Source organism: Hyperolius riggenbachi, chromosome 3, assembly GCF_040937935.1.
Source record: "Hyperolius riggenbachi isolate aHypRig1 chromosome 3, aHypRig1.pri, whole genome shotgun sequence".
Taxonomy (NCBI): Eukaryota; Metazoa; Chordata; class Amphibia; order Anura; family Hyperoliidae; genus Hyperolius; species Hyperolius riggenbachi.
The window spans coordinates 488,453,751-488,465,809 of NC_090648.1; the positions used below are offsets into that span (position 1 = coordinate 488,453,751).

At 46.1% G+C, this 12,059-nt stretch overlaps 1 protein-coding gene across 1 annotated transcript in view; it reads right to left on the reverse strand.

The window, feature by feature from the left end:
* The window catches only part of LOC137564377 (uncharacterized), a 62,261-nt gene that overhangs the window by 23,199 nt on the left and 27,003 nt on the right, over nucleotides 1-12,059 (reverse strand). Inside the window, exon 4 of the mRNA XM_068278167.1 lies at nucleotides 255-381. Coding sequence (XP_068134268.1) covers nucleotides 255-381 — 127 coding nt within the window. The remainder of the gene's footprint in view (nucleotides 1-254; nucleotides 382-12,059) is intronic.

Sequence of the window (12,059 nt, forward strand, 5' to 3'; positions counted from 1 at the left end):
TCTGTATAGTAGTAATCATTAACAAACTGTTCCCATCCCCTTCTTGCACCTCTGACACTGTAGTTGCCATTGGCAGGTTTTGGTGCACCGTATCATTTGTTATGTATAGAGTGCTTGGGGGCCCCAATATAAAACTTGCACCAGGGACCATAGCTCCTTAGCTACGCCACTGATCCCTCAAAGCCCTATGCCAGTGCACAGTACTAAAGAAATGGTTGTGTGACACACAACACACACATAGAAGGAGACGGTACCTGTAGGTGAGGCCGGTGGAGTTGGGGGTTTCGAGGCCGAGGTGGGGCCGCTGCCTCCTGCCAGGGCTTCTGTGGAGGCCGACATAACAGTAAGACGTGACATTTCCTGAGGTGCGCTGTGACATTTCTGTAACGACACAAACAACACAATAAACACAATGAATACAGTAAAAGAGCTTAAAGTGTAAATCTGCTGTACATTCTAAAGGGAAAAAGAGCCAGAATGACACTAACTATAATTGTTACCCCATTTCTTTTTTTAGCCAATGCAGCAACGGCGGGCTGTTGAATTGAACAGCAGGGAATTGCCGTGTCAGCTCTGGAATGCCACATACCGTGACTGGCACTGCGGTACTGCTCTCTTCAGTGGCCTACCTGCAGACCTAGCAGCACCGATGCAGAATTTGGACCGCCTCCCATCCCCCTTCCATTCCTACATTAAATATTGTGCTCCCTCCCTAGAAGCAGAATACCTCATTGTGATAGGCTGGCTCAGTGGCACAGGTAGGAGCAGAGTACCTCTCTGTGATAGGCTGGCTCAGTGGCACAGGTAGGAGCAGAGTACCTCTCTGTGATAGGCTGGCTCAGTCGCACAGGTAGGGGCAGAGTACCTCTCTGTGATAGGTTGGCTCAGTCGCACAGGTAGAAGCAGAGGACCTCTGTGATAGGCTGGCTCAGTGGCACAGGTGGAAGCTGAGTGCCTGTCTGTGATAGGTTGGCTCAGTGGCACAGGTGGAAGCTGAGTGCCTGTCTGTGATAGGTTGGCTCAGTGGCACAGGTGGAAGCAGAGTACCTCTCTGTGATTGGCTGGCTCAGTGGCACAGGTAGAAGCAGAGTACTTCTCTGTGATAGGCTGGCTCAGTGGCACAGGTAGAAGCAGAGTACCTCTCTGTGATAGGCTGGCTCAGTGGCACAGGTAGGAGCAGAGTACCTCTCTGTGATAGGCTGGCTCAGTGGCACAGGTAGGAGCAGAGTACCTCTCTGTGATAGGTTGGCTCAGTCGCACAGGTAGAAGCAGAGGACCTCTGTGATAGGCTGGCTCAGTGGCACAGGTGGAAGCTGAGTGCCTGTCTGTGATAGGTTGGCTCAGTGGCACAGGTGGAAGCAGAGTACCTCTCTGTGATTGGCTGGCTCAGTGGCACAGGTAGAAGCAGAGTACTTCTCTGTGATAGGCTGGCTCAGTGGCACAGGTAGAAGCAGAGTACCTCTCTGTGATAGGCTGGCTCAGTGGCACAGGTAGACGCGGAGTACCTCTCTGTGATAGGCTGGCTCAGTGGCACAGGTAGAAGCAGAGTACCTCTCTGTGATAGGCTGGCTCAGTGGCACAGGTAGAAGCAGAGTACCTCTCTGTGATAGGCTGGCTCAGTGGCACAGGTAGAAGCAGAGTACTTCTCTGTGATAGGCTGGCTCAGTGGCACAGGTAGAAGCAGAATACTTCATTGTGATCCCCCTTCCATTCCTACATTAAATATTGTGCTCCCTCCCTAGAAGCAGAATACCTCATTGTGATAGGCTGGCTCAGTGGCACAGGTAGGAGCAGAGTACCTCTCTGTGATAGGCTGGCTCAGTGGCACAGGTAGAAGCAGAGTACTTCTCTGTGATAGGCTGGCTTAGTGGCACAGGTAGAAGCAGAGTACCTCTCTGTGATAGGCTGGCTCAGTGGCACAGGTAGACGCGGAGTACCTCTCTGTGATAGGCTGGCTCAGTGGCACAGGTAGGAGCAGAGTACCTCTCTGTGATAGGCTGGCTCAGTCGCACAGGTAGAAGCAGAGGACCTCTGTGATAGGCTGGCTCAGTGGCACAGGTGGAAGCTGAGTGCCTGTCTGTGATAGGTTGGCTCAGTGGCACAGGTGGAAGCAGAGTACCTCTCTGTGATTGGCTGGCTCAGTGGCACAGGTAGAAGCAGAGTACTTCTCTGTGATAGGCTGGCTCAGTGGCACAGGTAGAAGCAGAGTACCTCTCTGTGATAGGCTGGCTCAGTGGCACAGGTAGGAGCAGAGTACCTCTCTGTGATAGGCTGGCTCAGTGGCACAGGTAGGAGCAGAGTACCTCTCTGTGATAGGTTGGCTCAGTCGCACAGGTAGAAGCAGAGGACCTCTGTGATAGGCTGGCTCAGTGGCACAGGTGGAAGCTGAGTGCCTGTCTGTGATAGGTTGGCTCAGTGGCACAGGTGGAAGCAGAGTACCTCTCTGTGATTGGCTGGCTCAGTGGCACAGGTAGAAGCAGAGTACTTCTCTGTGATAGGCTGGCTCAGTGGCACAGGTAGAAGCAGAGTACCTCTCTGTGATAGGCTGGCTCAGTGGCACAGGTAGAAGCAGAGTACCTCTCTGTGATAGGCTGGCTCAGTGGCACAGGTAGAAGCAGAGTACCTCTCTGTGATAGGCTGGCTCAGTGGCACAGGTAGAAGCAGAGTACCTCTCTGTGATAGGCTGGCTCAGTGGCGCAGGTAGAAGCAGAGTACCTCTCTGTGATAGGCTGGCTCAGTGGCACAGGTAGAAGCAGAGTACCTCTCTGTGATTGGCTGGCTCAGTGGCACAGGTAGAAGCAGAGTACCTCTCTGTGATTGGCTGGCTCAGTGGCACAGGTAGAAGCAGAGTACTTCTCTGTGATAGGCTGGCTCAGTGGCACAGGTAGAAGCAGAGTACCTCTCTGTGATAGGCTGGCTCAGTGGCACAGGTAGAAGCAGAGTACCTCTCTGTGATAGGCTGGCTCAGTGGCACAGGTAGAAGCAGAGTACCTCTCTGTGATAGGCTGGCTCAGTGGCACAGGTAGGAGCAGAGTACCTCTCTGTGATAGGTTGGCTCAGTCGCACAGGTAGAAGCAGAGGACCTCTGTGATAGGCTGGCTCAGTGGCACAGGTGGAAGCTGAGTGCCTGTCTGTGATAGGTTGGCTCAGTGGCACAGGTGGAAGCAGAGTACCTCTCTGTGATTGGCTGGCTCAGTGGCACAGGTAGAAGCAGAGTACTTCTCTGTGATAGGCTGGCTCAGTGGCACAGGTAGAAGCAGAGTACCTCTCTGTGATAGGCTGGCTCAGTGGCACAGGTAGAAGCAGAGTACCTCTCTGTGATAGGCTGGCTCAGTGGCACAGGTAGAAGCAGAGTACCTCTCTGTGATAGGCTGGCTCAGTGGCACAGGTAGAAGCAGAGTACCTCTCTGTGATAGGCTGGCTCAGTGGCGCAGGTAGAAGCAGAGTACCTCTCTGTGATAGGCTGGCTCAGTGGCACAGGTAGAAGCAGAGTACCTCTCTGTGATAGGCTGGCTCAGTGGCACAGGTAGAAGCAGAGTACCTCTCTGTGATAGGCTGGCTCAGTGGCGCAGGTAGAAGCAGAGTACCTCTCTGTGATAGGCTGGCTCAGTGGCGCAGGTAGAAGCAGAGTACCTCTCTGTGATAGGCTGGCTCAGTGGCACAGGTAGGAGCAGAGTACCTCTCTGTGATAGGCTGGCTCAGTGGCACAGGTAGAAGCAGAGTACCTCTCTGTGATAGGCTGGCTCAGTGGCACAGGTAGAAGCAGAGTACTTCTCTGTGATAGGCTGGCTCAGTGGCACAGGTAGAAGCAGAATACTTCATTGTGATAGGCTGGCTCAGTGGCACAGGTGGGAGCAGAGTTCCTCTCTGTGATAGGCTGGCTCAGTGGCACAGGTAGAAGCAGAGCACCTCTCTGTGATAGGCTGGCTCAGTGGCGCGAGTAGAAGCAGAGTACCTCTGTGATAGGCTGGCTCAGTGGCACAGGTAGAAGCAGAGTACCTCTGCGATAGGCTGGCTCAGTGGCACAGGTAGAAGCAGAGCACCTCTCTGTGATAGGCTGGCTCAGTGGCGCAGGTAGAAGCAGAGTACATCTGTGATAGGCTGGCTCAGTGGCGCAGGTAGAAGCAGAGTACCTCTGTGATAGGCTGGCTCAGTGGCACAGGTAGAAGCAGTTACCCCTCAGGCCACACTATGAGGCTCCACCCACAGATGACACAAACTTTTAGCAGTTGTTGCAAAGGCAGACAATTGCCATGGCACTTTTTCAGAAGGGAGTGAGGCTAACCAGTAAAACCTGAATTTTATGGAACAAATAGCTAGTTTATAGACATTTTTTCCAGTTATTATTATTTTGCATAGCTATTGTTAGTTTCTGCATAGAAGGAGGGGGTTTTGGACAGGTGTCTCTTTGTGGGTTGTATTGCTTAATCCCCACTGGGGAAATCTCCCTTCTCTATTTGTGACATCCTGCTGATAGCAGAACTTCCTCTTTCCCCTCCTGGAATGCAGCAAAACAAAGTGTGTATGTATGTGTGTATATGTATGTGTGTATGCAGTGTGTGTGTGTGTGTGTGTGCATATATATGCATATGTGTGTATACAGTGTGTAAGTGTGTGTACGGTATATGCGTATATGTGTATATGTGTATACAGTGTGTTAGTGTGTGTATGTGTAGACATAACTTCAGGTATAAAAACTCCTTTTTCCCCCTCTGCTGTCAACCTCCTGAACTCCCTTAACTCCCTTCAGGCCTTTCCACCTCCAGCACCCACCCCCTTCACTTTTCTTCCCCTCCCCCAAGCTGCACTATGTAAATTGTACCGTTTACTTAAATTTAAGTTGCACTCCTGTTTACAATTATTAATTTGCACTCCTGTTTTTGCTTATTTTGTTATCTATACTTTCTATTCCCTACTCTGAGCAAATTGTATTTGCCAAACCCAATTCTGGGCACAGCCCAGTCGTGCTTGGCGATTAAAAATATATCTGATTTCTGGATGTATATATACATGTGCAGTCACAGGCTGATTTGTTGCCAGAAGTTAGGCTGTTGTGAAATGGTTGTCAACAAAACAACAAATGACAACCAAGTGCTTTAGCTCTCTCATCTGCAGCTCTATATCTCCAGGAAGGTACCATAAGTAATAAATAAATCTTTTCCTCCCATTTGTCTCAGGTTTTCTTTAAGTAGAAAGGGATCCTACTCTTAACAGTCGTTTTGGGAAAGTAATATCCTGAAAGGCTCGTACCCACTATGCAATTTTTCCAACGATTTCTCAGACGACCAGTGAATTTTTTTGAGCGATCGTTCTCACGATCCGATCTCACGATGTAGGTACAGGCACGCGATTACACAAACAACGTTTGGCGACACACGGCGATATCGACTATCACGGCGGATAAGATCTTCAAGATCCCCGAAGACTCTGTGCAAAAGTACCGCAAAGTACTGTGATCGCTTGACTTCCTGTTTGTGCCCATTACGTGACCTCGCATGTACCCGCCGCCGAAAAGACGGATCGGGGAACGCTCGCGTTGCTGAGATCCATTTTCCTGGTCGTCAGGTGAGTATTCAACTTAAGGGCCCATTCTCACTGGGGATTGCAAAACGCTAGCGATGTTTTGCTACAGGGATTTGTTTGTGGTTTTCTTGCAAAGTTTTTACTCTGCAATTTTTGAACAATCGCTATTTGTGTTTTTTTTTAACATTTCAATCATTATCGTTCTAAAATCACCAAAACAAAAAGCGCTGCATGCACCATGCCGGCGATTGCTGCAGTGAGATTACTGCCATATAGAGACACCGAGAGCCCAATATAGTGTAGTATGTACTGGTATGTGGCTATAAGTATCTATTTATACTCACAAACATGGGTTACCGTCCAGGTAACCACTATATCAGCAGGTGAGGAGATTAGACCTGTCCCTACTCAGGATTAAGAAGTCGCTCTCTGTAGATAGGAAACAAGGGGCAACACCCCTCCACCAAGGGTGGACACAGGAACTGTATAAGCAGACTGCAGACAGAGGCGCCAAAAGGATAAAATATTCTAAAATGTTTAAAATGAGAAGAGGTAGAGGTGGATTTACCCCCCCAAGCAGACGCACACGAGTGTTGTGTATATTCAAAACAACAAAAATGTATTTATATACATTGTTTCCACCCCATTCCTTTATATACACCTCTTGTTTCCACCCCATTCCTTTAGATTGTAAGCTCGCAAGGGCAGGGCTCTCATCCTTTTGTGTCATGGACTGTTATTTATTGAATTGCTTGCACACTGTTAGACATTTATACATTTTAGTCATCATGTTAAATCAAATTGTAATCAGCAGTGCTGTATCTTGTATCAGTGTTCATATTTGATGTATATCATTGTCTGTATCATTATGTATCCCTTGTTTGTTTTCTTACATTGTACAGCGCCACGGAATATGTTGGCGCTTTATAAATAAATAATAATAATAATAATAATATACTCCAGAAAGTGCAAGTGCAACGCGTTTTGCGAGAATCTCCCACTTCATCAGGCAATAGAAATGGAGCATAAAACTCAAATAAGTCTGGTGCAAAGCTTAGCGCCTCTGTCATGTTCACAGAGTGTTCACATTTGAGCGTTTCAATTTCTTTGAAATCGCAAAGGCGCTACATGTACCATTTTCTGAGCGCTTTGGCTCAGAGGAAGGTATAGGGAAATCGCAAATCACTTGAAAAAGCCATTTGTATAGCGATTTCCAGAGCGCTTTTATGAATAAATACAATGGGGTTGATGCACAAAGCGCTACGCTTCGCATAAAACTTTACGCGCGCTATAACAAACATTTGCGCACATTCACATGTCGCAATGCGTACTTTTGCATGTGTTGTGCCGCGTGAATGCGTGCAAATGTTTGTTATAGTAACGTTTTATGCGCGAAGCATAGCGCAGCCGTGCTATGAGTTAGCACGGCTTTTGTGATTCAAACCCATTGTATGTATTCATTTCTGGGTCAAAGAGTTCACTTCCTGACTAATGTCAGGAAGTGAAAAAACGAAAATGAAAAACAAAGCGCTCAACAAAAGCGCTTACAAAAGCGCTTTTCTAAACGCAAAGCGTAGGTAAAATTGACGATTTATAATGTGAACAAGGTTTGTGCAAGGATCTCACCTACATCAGAGTCATGATCTGTGGGGCACTTTATTAGTAAACTAGTAAAAAGGCCGCCCGCGCTAGGTCACAGCCGCTACCCCCGCAATGCGCGCACATACGTGTCCCACTTGCTCGTTCCCCACCACTGTCTGATGTATATGCACACAGAGAGCTGCTTGCTTGGCAGTTGGAAAAAGCTGTTATTTCCCACAATGCAATGAGAACCTCTGTGAACCACACACAGCAAACTGTCAGATCCGGCCCTGTGTCCTAACTGCCCTGGCTGCCCACATGCTCAGTACAAAAAAGCCAGGGACACACAACCATTCAGTTGATGACGCAGGGACACTTGCATTTTATTGTATAGGATTAGCCGTGTTGCTTGACGCTGTAATGTCTCCCCGATCTGTTGTACAGCGCAGTGTAGTATGTTAGCGGTTTATAAATAAAGTGTATTAATAATAATGATATTATGCGGTGAGAGGTGGGCGGGGCTGTCTGCCTATGGTTTGTCCCCAGACACCAGACACATCAGCGGCACAATGACTGCAGCACACAGCGCTAAACACCTGTCGTTTTAATCGCTTTCTTCCCACAGGGTAAAACAGTAGCGGCCATTGTGTGTCTGGCTGTCCCCGGATCACTCGCCCTGCATCATGTCAGCTGACAGAGTTCACATTTTACTGAACCCCTGATCCAAACACTCAGCCTTGCACTAATCTCCTCCGCTCAGAGCCTTAAAGAAAACCTGAACTGAAAATGAAAAGTCAAAATAAGTATACACAAGTCATACTTACCTTCCATGTAGTCTAGTCCTCAGTGTCTTTCTCCTGTCCCGCATCCTGTTTATTCACTGTGATCAAGGGAATTTTCCGTCCTCCATTTTGAAAATGGCCATTACCCATAACAGCTTTCTGGTCAGCACACAGTTAAACTGTAACATCGCCCACTTGAGCCATAAGAAAACATGGACATTACCTGGTACATCAGTTTTCCTCTCAGCTATAACTGACAGCAACTGATATTTTACCTACAGCAACTGATATATTTCAGATCTGACAAAATATTGTCAGAACTGGAAGGGATTATTGTCAGAAGAAAATGGTGAGCTTCTGAGAGGAACTGATGGCAAGGTAACTCTGTAATGTTCATTTGAAGTTACCTCATGTGTTACCTCATGTGTTTATTTAAAATATTTTTACTCAGTACAGGTTCTCTTTAAAGGGGTGCCTTAAAGGACATCCGAGGAGAAAATAAACTGATGAGAAAAACAATTGTATCTATCCTCAGTCTCCTAAAAATGACTTTTTTAAATATCCCTCAGTTTTATTTGATATTTAAATCTAGTTTTTACTGTTTCATTGTCTCTGCTCAATGACACCTTAATTGAAGTATGTCAGAGCTCAAATCTATGAATTATTGATCCTTTTTATCACTTTCCTGCTCTCAGAAGCCATTTACTAACAGGAAAGTGTTTTATGGCTGCAATTACTTATCAGTGAGGGTTACGCTATAGTCTGACCCAGTCCCGCCCCGGACAGAAACCGTCACTTGCATACCTCATGTTTAACTTTTTCAGGCAGAGAAAAAAAAAAAAGGGAACACAGCATAGTTATTTGTGTGCTGGGCACTGTACATACCCCTGTCTATCTCATCAGGTCACATGTCACCTCGGGTATCCTTTAAAGTGAAACTGAAGTGAGAAGAATATGGAGGCTCCCATATTTATTTCCTGTTAAATAATACCAGTTGTCTGGCTGACCTATTTGGCTGCAGTAGTGTCTGAATAACACCAGGAACAAGCATGCAGCTAATCTTGTCAGATCTGACAATAATGTCAGAAACACCTGATCTGCTGCATGCTTGTTCAGGGTCAGAGGATCGGCAGCACAGCCAGGCAACTGGGGGCAGCACGGTGGCGTAGAGGTTAGCTCTCTCGCCTTGCAGCGCTGGGTCCCTGGTTCGAATCCCAGCCAGGGCACTATCTGCAAAGAGTTTGTATGTTCTCTCCGTGTCTGCGTGGGTTTCCTCCGGGCACTCCGGTTTCTTTCCACATTCCAAAAACATACGGATACGTTAATTGGCTCCCCCTAAAAAAATTGGCCCTAGACTACAGTACTTACACTACATAATATAGACATAAGGCAATGGTAGGGATTAGATTGTGAGCTCCTTTGAGGGACAGTTAGTGACAAGATATATATATACACTGTACAGCGCTGCGTAATATGTCGGCGCTATATAAATACTAAATAATAATAATAATAATTGCTTAAAAGGAAATAAATATGGCAGCCTCCATATCCCTCTCGCTTCAGTTGTCCTTTTTAAAGGGGAGAGGTTAGGTGTCAGGAAAGGGTTAATGTTAGGAGGGAACGTTAGGTGTCAGCTGACGGAGTCCACTTTTTACTGAACCCATAATCCAAACACTCAGCCTCGCACTAATCCCCTCCGCTCAGAGCCTTAAAGGGAACCTCCGCTCTAAAAGCAGGTTCTCACAGGATTACTAGTTTGTCCTTCCTGATCCTGCAAACCCCACCAATGACACTGTTCCCAGGAAGTCACTCAGACTTGAATTGCTGGGTCTCTGTAAATTCGCATGATCATGTCTGTGGGTATAACCTTGTACTATTTTGTATTAGGCCTCGGTCACATCACACGCGCTTTCGTGCGCATTTGGAAGCGCGTATGACGTGGTGAAATGCAAGAACGGCAGAAGGGTATAGACAGGGAACCTGAAGCGAGGAAAATTATTTAAAATAAACACATGACGTAGCTGCAAATGAATATTACATACTTACCTCACTATCAGTTCCTCTCAGAAGCTCACCATTTTCTTCTTACAGTGATCCCTTCCAGTTCTGACAATATTTTGTCAGAACTGAAATATACCAGTTGCTGTCATTTACGTATATATCAGCAGCTGTCAGTTACAACTCAATGTGCAAGGCAATGTCCATGTTTCCTTATGGCTCCAGTGGGGGATGTTACAGTTTAACAGTGTGCTGACCAGGAAGCTGTTATGGGGTAATGGCCATTTTTAAAATGGAGGACGGAGAATTCCATTGATCACAGTGGACAAATGGGTCGCAGTAGAGGAGAAAGAGATTGAGGAGTAGACCACACAGGAGGTAAGTATGACCTGTGTATGGTTATTTTGACTTTTTATTTTCAGTTCAGGTTCTCTTTAAAGTCGCCATGCTAAATCCATATTCACCCAATAACCATCCGTTTCCTTCTGTAAGGATATACAGAGCCAGGGCCGGCGCTACCATAGAGGCAAAGGAGGCAGCTGCCCCAGGGCCCCAGAGCTTGTAGGGGCCCCCAGTGGCTACAAGAGGAAAAAAAAAATTTCAAATCGGCCTTATAGTTTTTGAGAAAATCGATTTTAAAGTTTCAAAGGAAAAAAAATACACATTTAAAACCTGCCGACTTTAATGGTTAATAGCAAATCCACCTTTAAATGCTAGAAACCCTAAATTTGCAGGATATGTTAAGGAGATCATTAGGAATAAGAGGAAAAAACAATTTTTCAAAAAGACCTTATAGTTTTTGAGAAAATCGATTTTAAAGTTTCGAAGGAAAAAAGTATACTTTTAAATGCGGTAAATGTCACTTTTAGTAGCAAACCTAACGGTAGTGTAATTTTACATGCATCAAACAAAAGCGAATAAATTTCCTGACGGGGTTTCCAGGGGGTCCATACGCAGCCGCAGCGCTTTGGCCAGGGATCGCTATACAGCCGCAATATGGCTGTATGAAGATCCCTGGCATTTTTTCCTATTTTCCCAATTTTTTTTTTTTATGTTTAGAGTGTGGGATTTTTTTTTTTTTTTAATTATGTGGGGTCCCCCCTCCTGAAACTTTTTAACTCCTTGTCCTCCATGCAGGCTGGGATAGCCAGAATGTGGAGTTCCGACCGATTGGGACTTCACACCCTGACTATACCAGCTGCAAAAAAAGGTCCCCTAATGCCGATTTTTGTTCCGGGGGTATATGTTGGGGGGGCCCCCTAGGTTTATTCTGCCCTGGGGCCCCATTGTTGCTTAAACCGGCCCTGTACAGAGCTCAGGGCCCTGCCCCCTTATATTAACATTATTATTGTGAATTTCAGTCATCAGCAGGTGAGCCTGCTGTTATCCCTTTCAGCTGAGTTGCTTCAGATCCTGTGACCAAATATTCAAAACAGAACTACATTCGTAAAAATGTAAAATGAGAGCTTTGTGTTTTGATATTTATTATATTGCACTTTCACCCCCGGTACTGATGACATCGCTGATCTGATCCTTTGTGCTCATTATTATTATGAATGTGTTTGCTTTTACTTTTGGGTGGAGTGTTATTGTTGGTCACTGTGTGACTCACTCATTTATCCTGTGTTTACCGTATATAACATGTATTTGTTGTTGCACCTTCTTTGGGTATTGCTCTTATAGGCGTATATATTCTCTCATTTTATAATGTGGATTATTTATACTTTCTTTCCCTTTCACTGAGCTCCTTGATTGCTTCTAATTATTATTCATTCTATTGTTATTTATCAGGGGCGTAGCAATAGGGGTTGCAGAGGTAGCCACAGCATCGGGGCCCTTGGGCCAGAGGGGCCCCGAAGGACTCTCCCTCAACTACAGTATTAGCTCTCTATTGGTCCTGTGCTCATAATAATCACTTCTATAGGTACTTTGAATAGTGGTAATTATTAACAAACTATTCCCCATCCCCTTCTTGCACCTCTGACACTGTAGTTGCCATTGGCAGGTTTTGGTATGCCATAACAATTGTTATGTATAGAGTGCTGGGGGGGCCCCATTGTAAAACTTGCATCGGGGCCCACAACTCCTTAGTTACGCCACTGTTATTTATCTAATATGTTGCTACTAACAGGGGTGGGAAGCATTTTAAATGGTTGTACATTTATGGTTTTAGGA